Source organism: Haliotis rufescens, unplaced genomic scaffold (assembly GCF_023055435.1).
Source record: "Haliotis rufescens isolate VD_foot unplaced genomic scaffold, xgHalRufe1.0.p SCAF_19, whole genome shotgun sequence".
Taxonomy (NCBI): domain Eukaryota; kingdom Metazoa; phylum Mollusca; class Gastropoda; order Lepetellida; family Haliotidae; genus Haliotis; species Haliotis rufescens.
The window spans coordinates 18,496,986-18,512,639 of record NW_025963879.1 but is presented as its reverse complement, the minus strand read 5'-3'; the positions used below and the strand labels follow the sequence as shown (position 1 = coordinate 18,512,639).

Here is a 15,654-nt window from a genome sequence, read left to right as displayed (position 1 = left end):
AAAAAGGTACACTAATGATTGGTTGACATTTGTAATATAAACATGGCCATTTACAGAATAATGCTATAGTAGATAAATAAAATTTGTAACGAAGTTTTAACAACTTTGATAAAGTTTTGATATGTAAGCAAGTTTTGTATGCATCCCAAATCGGATGGAATTTCCTGCCTAACTTTTATACTAATATTACTCAGACAAGAATGAATTGCGCATGCGCAGTCCACGCTAACAGAGAGTGAGTCGAGCAGATGCTTTAGTCGTGGAAATTAATTTACAATATCTGCGATTATAGCGGAGAGGATACTCTGAAATGGCTAAAAATGAACAAGTGTTGATTCTTGAGCCAGCTGGTGAACTACGTTTCAAAGGTGAGAAATAATTGAGAAGGCCACTTGAGTCAAAGACACGCTGCTCTATGGTCACATCCTCCCCACTGAACATATCACTGTGCTATCGATGGTTGGAGGCAAGATCTGTAATTTATAATGCACAATAATGCAGTTGATCTAATCAAAGGTGAAGTAATTTATTGAATCAACCTTTCATGGCGTACAGAGACAGTGTTCCGCTTGCATGAGACCGGAACATTCCAGAATTGCTGAAGAATCTTCATGGGGTTATACCGGCATATTTGTAAAATGAAAGTCATGCTTTTGATGTCATTTATAAGACCTAGACAGTGGCACTGTTTTTACCATATAAGTATTTGTGATGTAGGTAGATTCATTACGTTGAGACTGAATATGGTGAATACTTCATGGGATGACCATCCGCGATGGAATATGTTTCATTTGCATAGCATTATCACTTGTATACTGATCTGTCATTGATTTTTCAGCACGTGTATAGCCTTGTAATTTCTGGTAACCCTCAGATAGGACCTAATCAGTTTTCATATAACTGCCTACAGCATTAACCTTGGAGTAAGTTGATGAGAATCTTGGAGTAATTTTTTGTACAACATGATGGTTGTGACACACCTCAGATGCATCTTATGTCATGCGAAAATAACCTTGTACAAATATTGACATACGTTACAAGTTCAAAAAATCATGCTTTGTAACATGTTTGGATTCAAGATTGTTTTGGAAACTGAATGAAAACTCAGTCATGGTTCAAGGATATTTTGCCATTCTTTCATATTTACGTGGCATCGGTTTATTGTTTCGGCTTTTGTACTTGCAGTCTTGCCAGTCATGTGACAGACATCAACAAACTGTTTCAAACACTCCACTTCATAGTAACCCTGGGGGGTATTTTAGATTGCTTAATTATTACCAATGATTAATGAATTGTGACCATGCTCACTGCTAGTTTACCGGGGTGACACAAATATGGCAGCTTGCAAATTACGTCCTCATGTACATGTGTACTTTTCATAAGCTTATCTCTTCCCTTGAATGGAGGGTATCACAAGCGTGAAACAAACACAAAGTATTTACGCAATATCTATTGTGTTTCTGAGTCAGGAATCATGCAAAAATAATAATTATTACAGTCAAGCAGAATACAATATCCTTCAACATAAAATACACAAAATATCAGACTTTTTCTGCTGGAGCTGCTATTGATATGTTTCTATCCACATGCAGTTTTCGAAATAAATAGGGTCGTTCGGTCCTTAAGGTTTCTATGGTATTGAATCTACTGACCCCTAAATGTTTAACTTTTAATGTAAGGGTTATGATACAAAGGTCTCTTGCTTAATTCATTCGTTTAAATATAAGATATTTTCTTAATTAATATTATATGGACTTAACAGAACTAAAGCCTTACCACTGAACATAATTTTAATAAATGGACATAGAGAATTATATAAGCAACACAGGCCTATCAGCATGAACAGAGCTCTGTATTTTCCTTTAAAACACTTTGTCACATGCCATTGGCATCATTGGATATGGGCAGCAGAAGGTGTTAGTTACATTTTTTAAACATTTCCTTTAATTTAGTAAGCTTGTCCAGGATTAGAAACTAACAGCTTTTGTCCACTAGCCCTAATAATGATAACACATAGCAAACCCCTTTAAAATGGCAAATTTCAACTAGTCCTTATGATACCTTCACCATTGAGCAGTTTGGCAAGGACTATAGGACCAGTGCCAATTTCTAACACTGTTGTCCCTCTCCTGGCAAATAGCATTATCACATTATTTGTATACATAGAATAACCGTATATTAGGCAAAACCTGAAAACTGCTAAATCAGATTACCAGAGTATACCTATACAGCTTTATCTGTCAGTACTCCTTTCATACTGTTATGTCTTACCTGGCAGTCTGCTGCAGTATTACTTATGTATTAGCCTATTAATATATTATGACAATAGTGATTCAAGGTTTGGGTAAGTCTGGAATCATGTCGCTATACAAGTCTTACATCACATGTATATAAGGAAAAGGAACACATGTTTACTTGAATGATCATAATGATCATATATTGAAAGTGTTTACTACATTGTGTTTAGTATAAGAACCTTTCTATGAAGATTCATGTACATACATATCCTGGGAAGGTCAAAGCATACTTGGACTGTTGGGGTAGCCTTTTGGTTAAACATCCATCTAGCACTGAAGGCAGCCCAGGTTCAATTCCCCACAAGGGTAAAATGTGTGACTCTCATTTCCCTTACAAATATGTACAGTATAGTCAAAACAAATACAAGAGAACCTCATTCCATAATGTGTGCTTTCATCTTGCTGAAGTGACATGATACTAAGTTGTTGAAAAGCTTTATATGACATGTGAATGTATTTAATTTGCTGTCTTTCTGTTTCCTTGAGTTGTCCAATGATTTTATTATTTCTGAGGTAGGGCTACACATATGATGAATTTTATGCTATGGTCTGTCACTTGTTCTAATTTGGTGTACCTTTCATTTCATGATACAGTTTTTCAATCAACATGTTCAGTTTTCATTCAAGAACATGATTTCTACCCTTAAGAACAATTTTAAGACATTCATGAGTAATTGATTCATCAGTGTCAAGATGAATAAGAACACCCATTTTCAGTAATGTAATAATTCAATCGTTAATTGATTTGATTTATTTTACTATTATTAAAGATTGAATTATTACATTAGTGACTTCAGTGTCTTTGGGTGGGAGGGGGGTAATAATAAGAGGAACAGTTATCATGATTTTTTCATGAACTTCCTAGTTTGAATACACTTTTATTATCACTGTCATTGAAATTATTATCATTGAGGTTAATTTTTGGTTGGTTACATTTACAAGTCTCACAGGAATTAAATTCACAAAGAACACAAAGTTAGTTTAGGATATGTTGTTGAGGACATTGTGTCCCTTCCCTGGCAGTTTAAAGAGGTGTTTCTGGGTTTATGCAGGCAGTTTTCCCTCAGGCCTACCCTTGATCCTATACTCAATCAGTGTATACCCATGAAGCTGTCTCACTCTCAACCCTCTCAGTGCAGAGACAATATACCTTGTTTGACATTAGCTGCAACTCGAATTGTGCTTTTTGCAACTTGAATTATCTAGTGTAAGTTGCAAATTACATAATACAAAAAGATCTGGTTTTTCTTGCTCAAAAGGTCAGGAAAATCATAGACGATGCAAGTGATCCAATTACAGGGCATGATTAGTTGTTATATGGCATGCAGAGGCTCTCCATTTCTTGGTGCATAATGTGGAATATCTTTTTAATCATTTTGGTAATTTGGATTAATGTCAGGGAATCATTTGGAATGAATGCTATTATTGTGTAGACAGTTCATTGTACTCCTCATGATGTACTGGATCAAGGTTGTAATATGTCCTTTGTGGTACTGTCTTGATTCTAAGTCCATCCTAAACCTTTCTGTCTTGTATGTATAGCTGGTTTTGTAGTCTTTTCAGCAAAAGTACTGGCTTTTCTTCATTTGAAGCAGTAGACAGAATCATTAATGAGTGTTTATAATAGATCTGTGTTTAGAGTGAAAATTGTTGGGTGGTATGGAAAATGTCATTGTGAAATGTCTTAATATATATAGTCAATTGTCAACTGCATAAAAGGTTTACATATTTCATATGTATACTATTACTAGTTTCATTTTTCTTGTGTCTAGTTATGTGGTTGATTTTGTTTGCAACTGTGAGGTGATTATCATAGTAAGGGGAAGCAACTGTGGTAGTCTTGCTTACATTATGGAGCCTTCAAGAAATGTTGCAATATTATATTCATTCCTAATTGATAAGGTTGTGAAGAATGCTGTCAGCAGAAATCCACATTGACTTGGATACCTATAGGTAAGGTGACCAAATACCTGTGAAAAAGATGTGCCAGGTATTAGAAATATGATGTCGGCGGACTGATATTGCTAAAATTGGAAGTTGTTTTTTTTCGTCAGAGGTCCAAGACCGGGAAATATGAAACACTGCTGCCAGCATATATCTGATAAAGTGTCTATCATTAGAGATTTATGAAATTATGATCATGCAGGTTTAATATTATCAGAGATTTTGTGTGGTAATTCAGGCCATGTGACACCACCTGTAAACAGCTTGCGAGTGAAACTGTGACATCTACTGCTGGTTAGTGAGTTTTGTGATCATTCTGTGTTTGACCCAGGTTATTGGTGTTGGCGGGATGTTATTCATGAAATGCAGGACTGAGGTAGTAGTGATACATTGGGTCATGATGGGATCATATGTATCACATTATTTAGAAAGGTTGTAATATGATAGGTGATATGATAGAAAAACATGACACATTCCAAGTGACATGTAGTAGGGGCATATTTTAAGAAAGCTGAGGTTGGTTGGTTGGTTTGTTATTTAATGCCGCAGTCAGCAATGTTCCAGCTATATGACGGCGGTTTGTATATAATCGAGTCTGGGCCAGACAATCCAGTGATTGATATCATGAGCATCGATCCACGCAATTGGGATGGATGACATGCATCAACCAAGCCAGCGAACCTGACCACCCGATCCTGTTAGTCACCTCTTACAAGCATAGTTGCCTTTTACGGCAAGCATGGGTTGCTGAAGACCTATTCTATCCCGGATCTTCACAGGTCAACAAAGGTAAGGAGGCCCATCTTAAACGTTCAGTATATTTTGAGTCAAGTAATTGTAACCTGGTACAAGGTGTGGTAACGTTGAGGCAGACCATAAGTGACTGTTATAGAACTAACCAGAACATACAGGGACTTATCTAAGATTCCATACTAAATGCCGTGTCAAGCAAATAGGGCAAAAAGCTGTATATCAGACAATGTATAGACATATCAGTACTTGCCATGGTCGCAGTGTTCACCTGATTGAGGGACCAGAAGTAGCCATGAAACATTGTTGCAAACATCAACATGATAAAGAAGTTATTGTCCATGAAAGTATCATGTCTTCATGTTCTCTCAACATATAATTGCCTATCAAAGACTTAACATGATTAATGAGAATTATGGAGACAGTACAGGCAAATAATTTTTGTTCGTACAACATGTAGCTTAAATAATTAATACCAAGTTGATGAATTAATATGATGAAATGCCTTTGGGGTATGATCTATTTCTGATGCAATTTACATGTACAATACAGGGTTTCAGATCGGTTCGTTTTCTAGGACATCGGCTGATGTGTATCCAAAATGTCCTCAAGACATTTTTCAAATTTGGTAAAGATCTAGAACAATGTCCAATCAACCGTTAATGAAATCGTGAAAATGCCAAGCTTCCATTTGTCTCTAACAAATTCACTGCAATAAGTATGACATTGTTAAAAGATTAATTCTAATTTCAAGTTTCAATTGGCTTGAGAAACTGGAACAAGTGGATTGATGTGAAAACTTGAAGGATTCTGTCATTGTGACAACATGCAGGAAGAGCATCCATTATGATGAAGAATTGTGATGTATATCAGAATTTTGATTATGGCATGTTTAGGGAAACAAATATTTTGATGTTTCATTCAGTGCATTAAGCTTTATGTCTGTTACCATGGTTATGAATACATATATTCCTGATACACATGCTATCTGTGAAGCTGTTATTTATGAGAAATTTGTTCATAAATAAACTACAGTGATAAATAACATACAGTCATCTTGGTAATGTTAAGAAAATATAGAATTTCATTGACTATATCATATGCCAGAAAGCAAGCTGTAACAGTAAGATCAAATCTTATGTTGATATTGTTTTCTCTACTTTTAACAACCTTAACCATGTGTTAACACCAAACCCGTATTACCATTATTCAGGAGTAGATACAATTGGTCATATACAGACCATATATAGATACAGATATAGATCCAACTTGTCCATGGCTCGTTTCAAACTGGTGGGTTTGTAAAATAACTATTTTGGGAGAGAAAAACTAGTTCTTCCAGGTTTTTACTTGTCTCGGACTGGAATACTAGTGGTCGTGTCTATCCCTGTTGTTGCATGTAAATGGCTTCTGTTGTACGACAGCTACTCTGATTTATAAGAAATTTTAACAGGCTGATGTTCTGTCTTCTATACACTCCCACTGTTGCACAATGACGCTCTGTGCAAGGAGTGGAGGGGGCAAATCAGGTCAACTCATTATAATCCATATTTCTTGTCCGCCTAACTCACATACCCTGCCATGTGAGTGAGCATGAACATGATGAAGTGTGTCTGTACTATTTTACACGTGTCAGAATAACATAGTTAACCCTACACATGCTGAAGCATTCCGCTGAATTTGTTACCATGGTGACTGGCTGTTGTTTTAAGTATATCTTTAATGTTGTTCAATATCTTACAATTTACATGCTGTTCAATGTTGCCTCTGTCATGTCTGTAGTTAATAACCATATATGTTTTTGAAATTTTGCTTAATGTTTTGGCTGTCAGTGTTCATGTTGAAAGATCAATAAATTGTTTTGTTGTATTGATCAATAACTTCATTGTCTTGTATTGATATTGAGTGTAACTGGATACGTTTAGTGATTTACATTTCATCAATATTTGTTTCATACATTCAGTTAATGAAATTGAATGCAAACTTCTGACATTTAAAAGTGGCCCATGTGACCTAGTTGTCCAATGCACTGTGATTCACAATCATGGCTTTCACCGAAGTGGTAAATGTCTGAGACTTGCATCACTTCGGGCTTTCCTCCCACATTAAGCTGACACGCCCTGATATAACTGGAATACTGTTCAAAGCAGCATTAAACCCTACTCACTCACTCTGACATTTACATACAATAGAGAGCAAGTTTAATTTAGTAGGTCACTGCTATCTAGTTTAATCTCATCCATGACAAGTATTTCTTAGATAATATTCTTTAGTTATTTCAGGGTTAGAAACAAACAGTTTTCGTCCACTAGTTCTTATAATAACATATAGCAAAATCCTTAAAAGGGGCAAAATTCTACTGGTCCTCATGATACCTTAACTATTGGGCAGTTTGGCTGGGACTATAGGACAAGTGCCAATTTCTACCGCTGTATTTATGACCATAACCTGTATTAAGCTTGGGGAGTACTTGTACTTGTGTACTTAAAACACCCTACATTCTTGGACTAGTTATCCACGAGTAACTTATCAAAGCTAGTTAATGTTTTTGAGTGTCTTGTGGCCTGCTAAGTCCGGGCTGCTGGGTTGCTAGTCTGAGACAAGGGTACATCTACAAGGAATGTTTCCTTCCTAGATTCTGAAAAGGCACAAAACCACTGGCCCTAAATGAGCTGTTGACTTCTTGAATTTAACTCCTACTCCATGGCCTCATTCCATAAAAGGATCTTAGCACTGTGATTTTTGTAAGTCTATGTTAAAGTATGGTAGTTACAATCGTCTTTGTGCTAAGATTTTTGTGGAACAGGGCCCTTGGTACCGTTGTACAAAACAACCTTAGCGGTAGAAACTAACATTTCTAGTCCACTAGTCCTTATAATGATAACAGAGAAAAACCCTTAAAATGGAATGATACCTTAACTGTTGGGAAATCTTGCATGGACTACATGACTAGTGCATTCTAATGCTACTGATTGACATCTTAGCACTAAGATCCCTCTTAAGATGACACCCTGGACTTTCACCCCATATTTTAATATAGACTTATGATGGTTGTAATGTCATGATTACTTTGTATCTAATTAATGTGTATCCTGTAACGCTGATTAGGTGGGATGTGAACATGGTTAACCTATAACACTGATAGGTTTAGTTTGAGAATGTCTTCTTACCCTTAAAATGAAAAATCGTTATTGTAATGGCATTTCTTGAATTGAGTTCTTTCGGACTCAGAACATCAATATTTCATATGGCTGAGGTAGCATTGTGTTACCTGTACACAGGGATGTATTGACCTACTTCAAGAGGAAAACTGTAATAGACCTGCATACTTAAGTCATGAGTGTGTGTTCGTACTTACCTGTCACTTGTCACACCTGTTGTCTATTGGTTCTACCTCACTGAGAACCATGATCACTAGTTCATGACTGGATGTTAATCACTTGTGCAAGAGTCTTGTCAAGGCTAGGTGGAGTACGGCCTATAGGGAAATAGGGAACAGTAGTAAACTGCATTGAAGGCCTGTCTGTATTTTGATTTAAGCACACCTGTTTGTACTGTTGTTTCTTCATTGCATACGACTAAGTTTGACACCTGCTAAGCATGCCAAAGTTTTTATGAATTAATGTAAGTCGTAAAATTCACGCGAGCGTGAATTAAATCCGAAATGTGAGTGGTCTTCGCTCACATTATTAAACTTCGCATTTATGTCTCCAAAATGACTATCAACAATAAGACGGCCTCACTGCACACTTTGAACTAGTGAAGATCAGGGGTAGAATTGGTCTTCAGCAACCCATGCTTGCCGTAAAAGGCAACTAACGGCTCCCTGGCTTTGTTGATGCATGCCGTCGATCATAATTGCATGGATCGATGCTCATGATATCAATCACTGGAGTGTGTGGTCCAGACTTGATTATTTACAGACCGCTGTCATAAAGCTGGAATATTGCTGAGTGCGGCGTTAAACAACAAACAAACCAACCAACACTGCACACTTTTGGATAGCGGAAATGCCAACTTGAATATAAACACGAACACGGTTTATTGAGCAGCAGTTGTAACAAGTATATTACAATTTCATTCAAAGAATAGGATTTACCAAATGGTCATCCGGTGAGTTATGACTGCTGGGGTCAAGAGTTCTACCCACTTGTGTCAAACTTGTTGACACCTTCTCCGCATACCAATCAGTGAACTGTTGTTGGTTTATTATTTTATTGCCTTTGAACTTCCTTAATGCCAGTCAACCGAGTAAACATATAAACTGTGTGTTGTTTCTACTCAGTGCTAATAAGCAATGCTATTTGCTGTTTGATTGGATTAAGGTAAGGATATGCATCATTCTACTGGGGATGGGGCTGGGAGAGTCGCATTGATGTTGAGTCGCATTTTTGGCTAGAGGTTAGCAGTCCCATTAATTTGGAGATGCATTAATTTCCAGATTTACAGTATTGGGTAGTGTTCAATAATGTTTATAGTTTTTACTGGAAGTAATACTGATAAACAAATACTTATAATAATAGAGTCTTTTTGGTCTGATAAACTGGTTCATAGAGCAGTGGTAGAAACTAATAGTTTTAGTCCACTAGTCCTTGTAATGATAACATATAGCAGAGTCCTTATGAATGGCAAATGTCTCCTGGTCCTTATGATACCTTAAATATTGCGACTACAGGTCAAGTGCCAATTTCTAATGCTGTAGAGATATAGCACCCTATGACATTCCTGGGATGGAAAAGGTACCAGAACCCCATATGATGATGCTTGTGAACAGTGGATAAGGATTTTGGTTACATTGTATTGCACTGATCATGATTGGGTGGATCATTGTTTATTTGTAGCTGCCAGCCACTGGTTTGCCTGGTTAGATGGGATTATTTACACTTACAGGTCAATGAAATATTGCTGGAATATTCAATCTACTCCATACAACAGTACTGAGTCATTGGACATAAATGCTGGACGTATACAGCATTAGAAATTGGAGCTAGTACTATAGTCCTTGTCAAACTGCCCAATAATTAAGGTATCATAAGGACTAGTAGACATTTGCCATTATTAAGAGTTTTTCTAAATGTTATCATTATAAAGATCAGTGGACTGAAACAGTTTCTATCGCTGGTATACCTTGATGAATTTCTTGGAGTTGTCAAAACATGGTGTTCGGGAGTTGTAGCTTGAGACTGATGTGTGTTAAAACGACAACACTGTCAGCAGTCTGAATGTTGTTATTGTAAGACTCCAGAAACATTCATAAAAAAATATTTTGTTAAAAAGTGGATTGGGTGTGGGTTGTTTTCAGTATTTATTTTGACAGCATGGCATGAGGTTCAAGTGGTTTATGGCACTTGTTTACATCCTCTCTAATTGACAATGAAAGACAGATCCTGTGAGAAAATACTGTAATATGCAGATACTAAATAAAGCATAATGTTTACTAGAGATAAAATTATCAGTGATAGCAATTGCCAAGCTGGGGGTGGTTGGATAGCCTAGTGGTTAATGCGTTCGCTTGTCACGACGAAAACCTGGGTTCTAATCCTGACATGGGTACAATGTGTGAAGCCCATTTCTGGTGTCCCCTGCCTTGATATTGCTGGAATATTGCTAAAAGCGACGTAAAGCCATACTCACTCACTTACTTGCTGAGGTGCCCAATAGTTAAGGTATCATTTGGACTTGAAGAAATTTGTCAGTTTTAGGTGGGGTTTTACTATAAATTTGGACTAAAAATATTGGGGTTGAAATAAAACATCGGTGCACCAGTGCATCATGAGTTTTCATGTGAAAATGCAATGTTTTTTTCTGTATCCATACAAGATGATACACTTGCTAAAATATATTACTTACTCCTCATTGAATTATCCCTACCCCTGCATTTTTGTAAGTCAAATCTTGTTAAATATGTTGTAATGAGCTTTTTTAGTTCACTACCAAAACTAGCAGCTATGAACATGTGTCTACCATGTGTCTACAGCTAGATTTTCCTTTAGAACCTGCTCTGAAATATTTTTAGTCAGAAAGTTCCCACATGATTTGACATAAATATGTGTATACATATTGTATCATAATACATATCATATCGTGAGCCTGCTGTATAAAAATTAGTTTCTAGTTGCTGCTGATGTAGTTCATAAGATACAAGTTTGAAAGAGCTATGGATGAGCATTCAAAAGTTAGATGCATAACTTGGTGCAGACAGGAAGAAATAAACATTGTCCTTTGCTATTTGTTAATTACTATGCAATGTTCTGATCCATTACACGGCCTTTACAAGGAAATAGCTTATAACATGAGGAAAGTTTATCATATGTGTTCCCCTCCCCTCCCCTCCCCTCCCCTCCCCAGTGTGCTACTTATGAAGGGGTGCTTTCCCTGTGTATCTTGTCAGACAGGGGAACATGACTATTTGTCCCAGACTCTGAGTCATGTTGATTGCAGATGTATATTTGTGATATTAGGTCATTAGCATGATTAGTGTGAGTCTCGGTCTGTCATTATGACACGACAGGTGTCCAGTTACAGGTGACAACTGATTGACAAATGTCTCTTGTGGATACAGAAACATTTTTATCATGGTGTTACCTGGTCATCATTTGCTGATCTAAGCACGTATTATAATAGTTGTTGTAAGTGGGAAAGGAGAATTATTGTCCTGACTACAAACCTTTTCATGGTTTTGGGCATGTCCTTGAGATTTTCTACTATATGGTCGTATTTTAAGCAAGGGGTAAATATCACCTTAATCATTTTATGATGAACATAGTCTCTAGTTGTTTTTCATTCTTATTTAGGTTATTACAAGAAAAATATGACTATTGATCTTGCACATTTTAATTATCACAAGCAAATTCTCAGAATCTATCAGTTTACATCTAACCAGGCTTATGTCATATGCTCATATCACGTTACTGTAATGCCATTTTGTTACACCAGTAATGTATGATAGGCAGATTGCTTCAGTAGAATGGTATTTCAGAAGTTTATTGGAAGACAAACTTTTGGGCTGAGAAATAGATTTTGAAGACAGTGGTATTTCGACAGTTGTTCAGCAGGTTGTATCAGAGATCAGTCTGTTATCTTGTTGAAACCAGTGGAACTTTTGTATAAATGCTTTGAATCAAAGTATTATCAGTAAGCTCATTATCTTCCATCCAGCTGTAATGTTTAAGCTCCAGATCCTAATCTTTCCTTTTGTCCTTGCGAGTGTACAGGGTCAGGTATGAACATCAGCTTACACATGTTGGCAGTGTCTGAGCTGGAGTGAGTGAGTGAGTGAGTGAGCGAGCGAGCCAAACATCACACACATCATAGACATTGATAGACAAACAGACAAACAGACAGATAATTTATTAAAGTCTCACCTTGTGTGTAGATAGATGTTTACCACTTTGGTGAAACGTAGAAGCATGGTGTTGACAAACCTAAAAACAATGTGGAAAGCGAGCTCAAAACCAGTTGATACTATCAGATGCAATTTACACTAACTCCCAGGGCTAGAAACTAACTGTTTTAGTCCACAAGTCAATATGATGATAACATACAGCAAAACCCTTAATAATGGCCAATTTCTAGTAGTCCTTCTGATATCTTAACTATTACGTATTAGACAGTTTGGCAAGGACTATAGGACTAGTGCCAATTTCTGACTGACTCCCCTTCCACAGCAATAGAAACTGTTCTAGTCAATTTGTCCTAATAATAATAACTTATTGCAAAATTTGGCAAATTTCTGCTTTTTTTCCTTGATTTTTTTAATAATTAGGCAGCTATGTTTTTATTTAACAATTGATAGTGTGGAAGAATGTCATATATATGTTGAATTATGGCAATGGAATGTTAGACTTCTGTAGAATAGTATCTGTTTCTTGTTTGCTTGAGCAAGATTGATGTCATCTGTTAAAAAGTATCCATTTTGATTTAGAGTTACCCCCCTTTCTGTACATACATCTGAGAAAAACATTGTCTTTGGTAGAAATGAGGGATACAGCGATAGTTCATTTGAAACATTCTGATGCCCTACTATTACACCTCTTTGCATGTCAGTTTGAAACTAAATGTTATTTGAGTTCTGACTCCTATCTGTGAGTGACAAATGAGACAAATGAGTCAGTCGCCTCAGATGAATGAATGAACAGATGTCATGTGCCATATGGTGAGCTAAGGTTTTAGTCAATACAAACTGAATAGGCAGAAATATAATGACACTGCAGTTGTTGACAAATATCATTGTATGAAGGGAGAAATTGATTTTTGTGTCGCTACCTTTGGACATGTTGAACATGGGACCTTTATGGCACTGATATTGGAAACAATTTGTGATGATAGATGGTTCTTGCATGTTAGGAGTGACTGGGCCCAAATGCTTGTCCGAAGATGAAATAAGTATGGTGTAGAAAATCGGTTGAGAATTATAAGAATGCTGAGTATATATTTTAGTTTTGACTTAACAAGTTAACATGAAAACTGATATTGTTCACACATCACACTAGAAACGACATCATAGCTGAAGATTATTGATGTCATTCGACAAATTGTGGTTCCACTGCTGTTGCGACTTGCTGTCATTATAGGTAAACACTAAAATTTGTCTCTCTATGTAGACATCTTCTTTTGTAATAAATAGAACTTTATATGAGTGTTCATGTGACACTATGTTTATGACACTCGTGCCTAAATTTCGGTATTTCGGGAGCTTGGGAAATACGTGAATTTAGACATGGGTGTCATAGACAATGTATGACATGATACTTATATAATATCCTCATGTAGAAATTTATCATTATTAAGGGTTTGGCTACATGTTATCATTATTAGGACGAGTGGACTATAACAGTTAGTTGCTATCGCTGGTTCATTTGATCACCTGGGCCCCGTTCCACAAAGCGATATTAGCGCTAAGATGATCGTAACTCAACATAGGCTTACGATGATCGTAGCGCTAAGATCGCTTTGTGGAACTGGGCCCTGTCTATTAAATAAAAGTGAAAGACAACACTATTAACAATATTCCACAATGAGACTAAACATTATGCCATGTATAATATTGTATTACTGATCACTTTCAGAAGGCCATTAAGCAATTATGAAACTGTCAATGTACTGCATATCATGTTTCATATATGGGTTTTACATCTACGCACATGATTGGGGAATCATTCTATATGTAGTTTTTGGTGTTGTTTTTTAGTCAGTCATTTGTGTACAGCTGATAACATTCAAATGTCAGCTATGAAATAGCATCCGACTCTCCTGATGACTGTATTGATCTGTGACTAGATTGTGCATCTTGGGTGACCATTGGAGAAGGTTGAACTGTATGAGTTGCAGTAGTTAAAAAGATTGTGCAGGGATGTCATTGTTTTTACATTTTGGCATCAATATATCAATAAATTAAATTAGTTATTTTGAAATTTTATTAGATAATAAATTCCGATCTAGACCATGTAGAGCTGCAGTTATTCAACTTAAGGCTAAATATGAACTAAGCTGATCTATTAAATGTTTAAAATTGAATTTCAGCTTTCTTCTGGTTCATCTTAACCATGGTAATCTTAACAACTGTGAATGTTTCTGTGGCAGTGAAAATAATAAATTTAGTAGCAATATACAAAACTTTGTATTGATACAGTATTGACATTAAAATGTATTTATACAAATACATGATGACATCCCCATTATTGTGACACAGTGCGATGATATCATTGTAATAGGTGAGGTGAGGTGAAATAGGGTTTAAGGCTGCATGCAAGATTATTGCACTTATATAACAACGTGCATGCGTGGGTCTGTGTGCTAGCCCACTGAGATACCATGCTTCAGTTTAACATGAATACCCAACTCAGACATAATATACTGTCTCCAAGCCGACCAGTCCTTGTTTTGTCTCCTTACTGTCGAGCGGCAGACAGGGTAACAACAAGGACCATCATTTTACGTCTTTTGGTATGAAGTGGCCGGGGATCAAACCCCGAATCTTCTGCTCTACTGGCAGACACTCTACCACTAAAGGGGTGGTCGGGTTGCCTAGTGGTTTAAAGGTTCGCTCGTCATGCCGAAAACCCTTGTTTGATTCCTGACATGGGACAATGTGTGAAGCCCACTTCTGGTGTCCCCTGCCATGATATTGCTGGAATATTGCTAAAAGTAAAAGCCGGGTAAAACCATTCTCACTCGCTCACTCTACCACTAGACCATGGAGGCAGTCTAATTGTAATAAGTTTATCACTATAAAAAACACTTTTTTTCTGCATATTCCAATGGATTATAATTGTATGAGTAATTTTATTCAAAGTCAAAGAAGTTGTCAACGTCCCCAGTACTTTGATTGCTAGAGGTTATGTTTAAGATTCATAGTACAAAGCTGTCATTGTAATCTCATACTGTAGGAACATGTTATTTATGAACTCACATATCTCTTCATGTGTTTTGGATAAAAATGAATGGTAACATGCTAATGTTAATTTTCCTTTCTTATTTCATTATGTTTACTACTCAAAAGAAGTTAAAGAATACCTGATTCTTTCATATTACTATAGTCAATCTGTCATGGCATGATGATTGACTGTGGTAATGTGAAAGAATGAGGTGTTCTTTAACTTCTTTTGACTCGTGTATTGTATTACTGTCAATAGTTTTGTGATATATCAGTGTCAACTTTGGT

At 36.4% G+C, this 15,654-nt stretch overlaps 1 protein-coding gene across 1 annotated transcript in view; it reads left to right on the top strand.

The window, feature by feature from the left end:
- The first annotated feature begins 203 nt into the window (after positions 1–203).
- LOC124137534 (vesicle-associated membrane protein/synaptobrevin-binding protein-like) overlaps positions 204–15,654 on the top strand; it is a 56,395-nt gene continuing 40,944 nt past the window's right edge. The window contains exon 1 of the mRNA XM_046503872.2: positions 204–368. Coding sequence (XP_046359828.1) covers positions 311–368 — 58 coding nt within the window. The 5' untranslated portion in view covers positions 204–310. The remainder of the gene's footprint in view (positions 369–15,654) is intronic.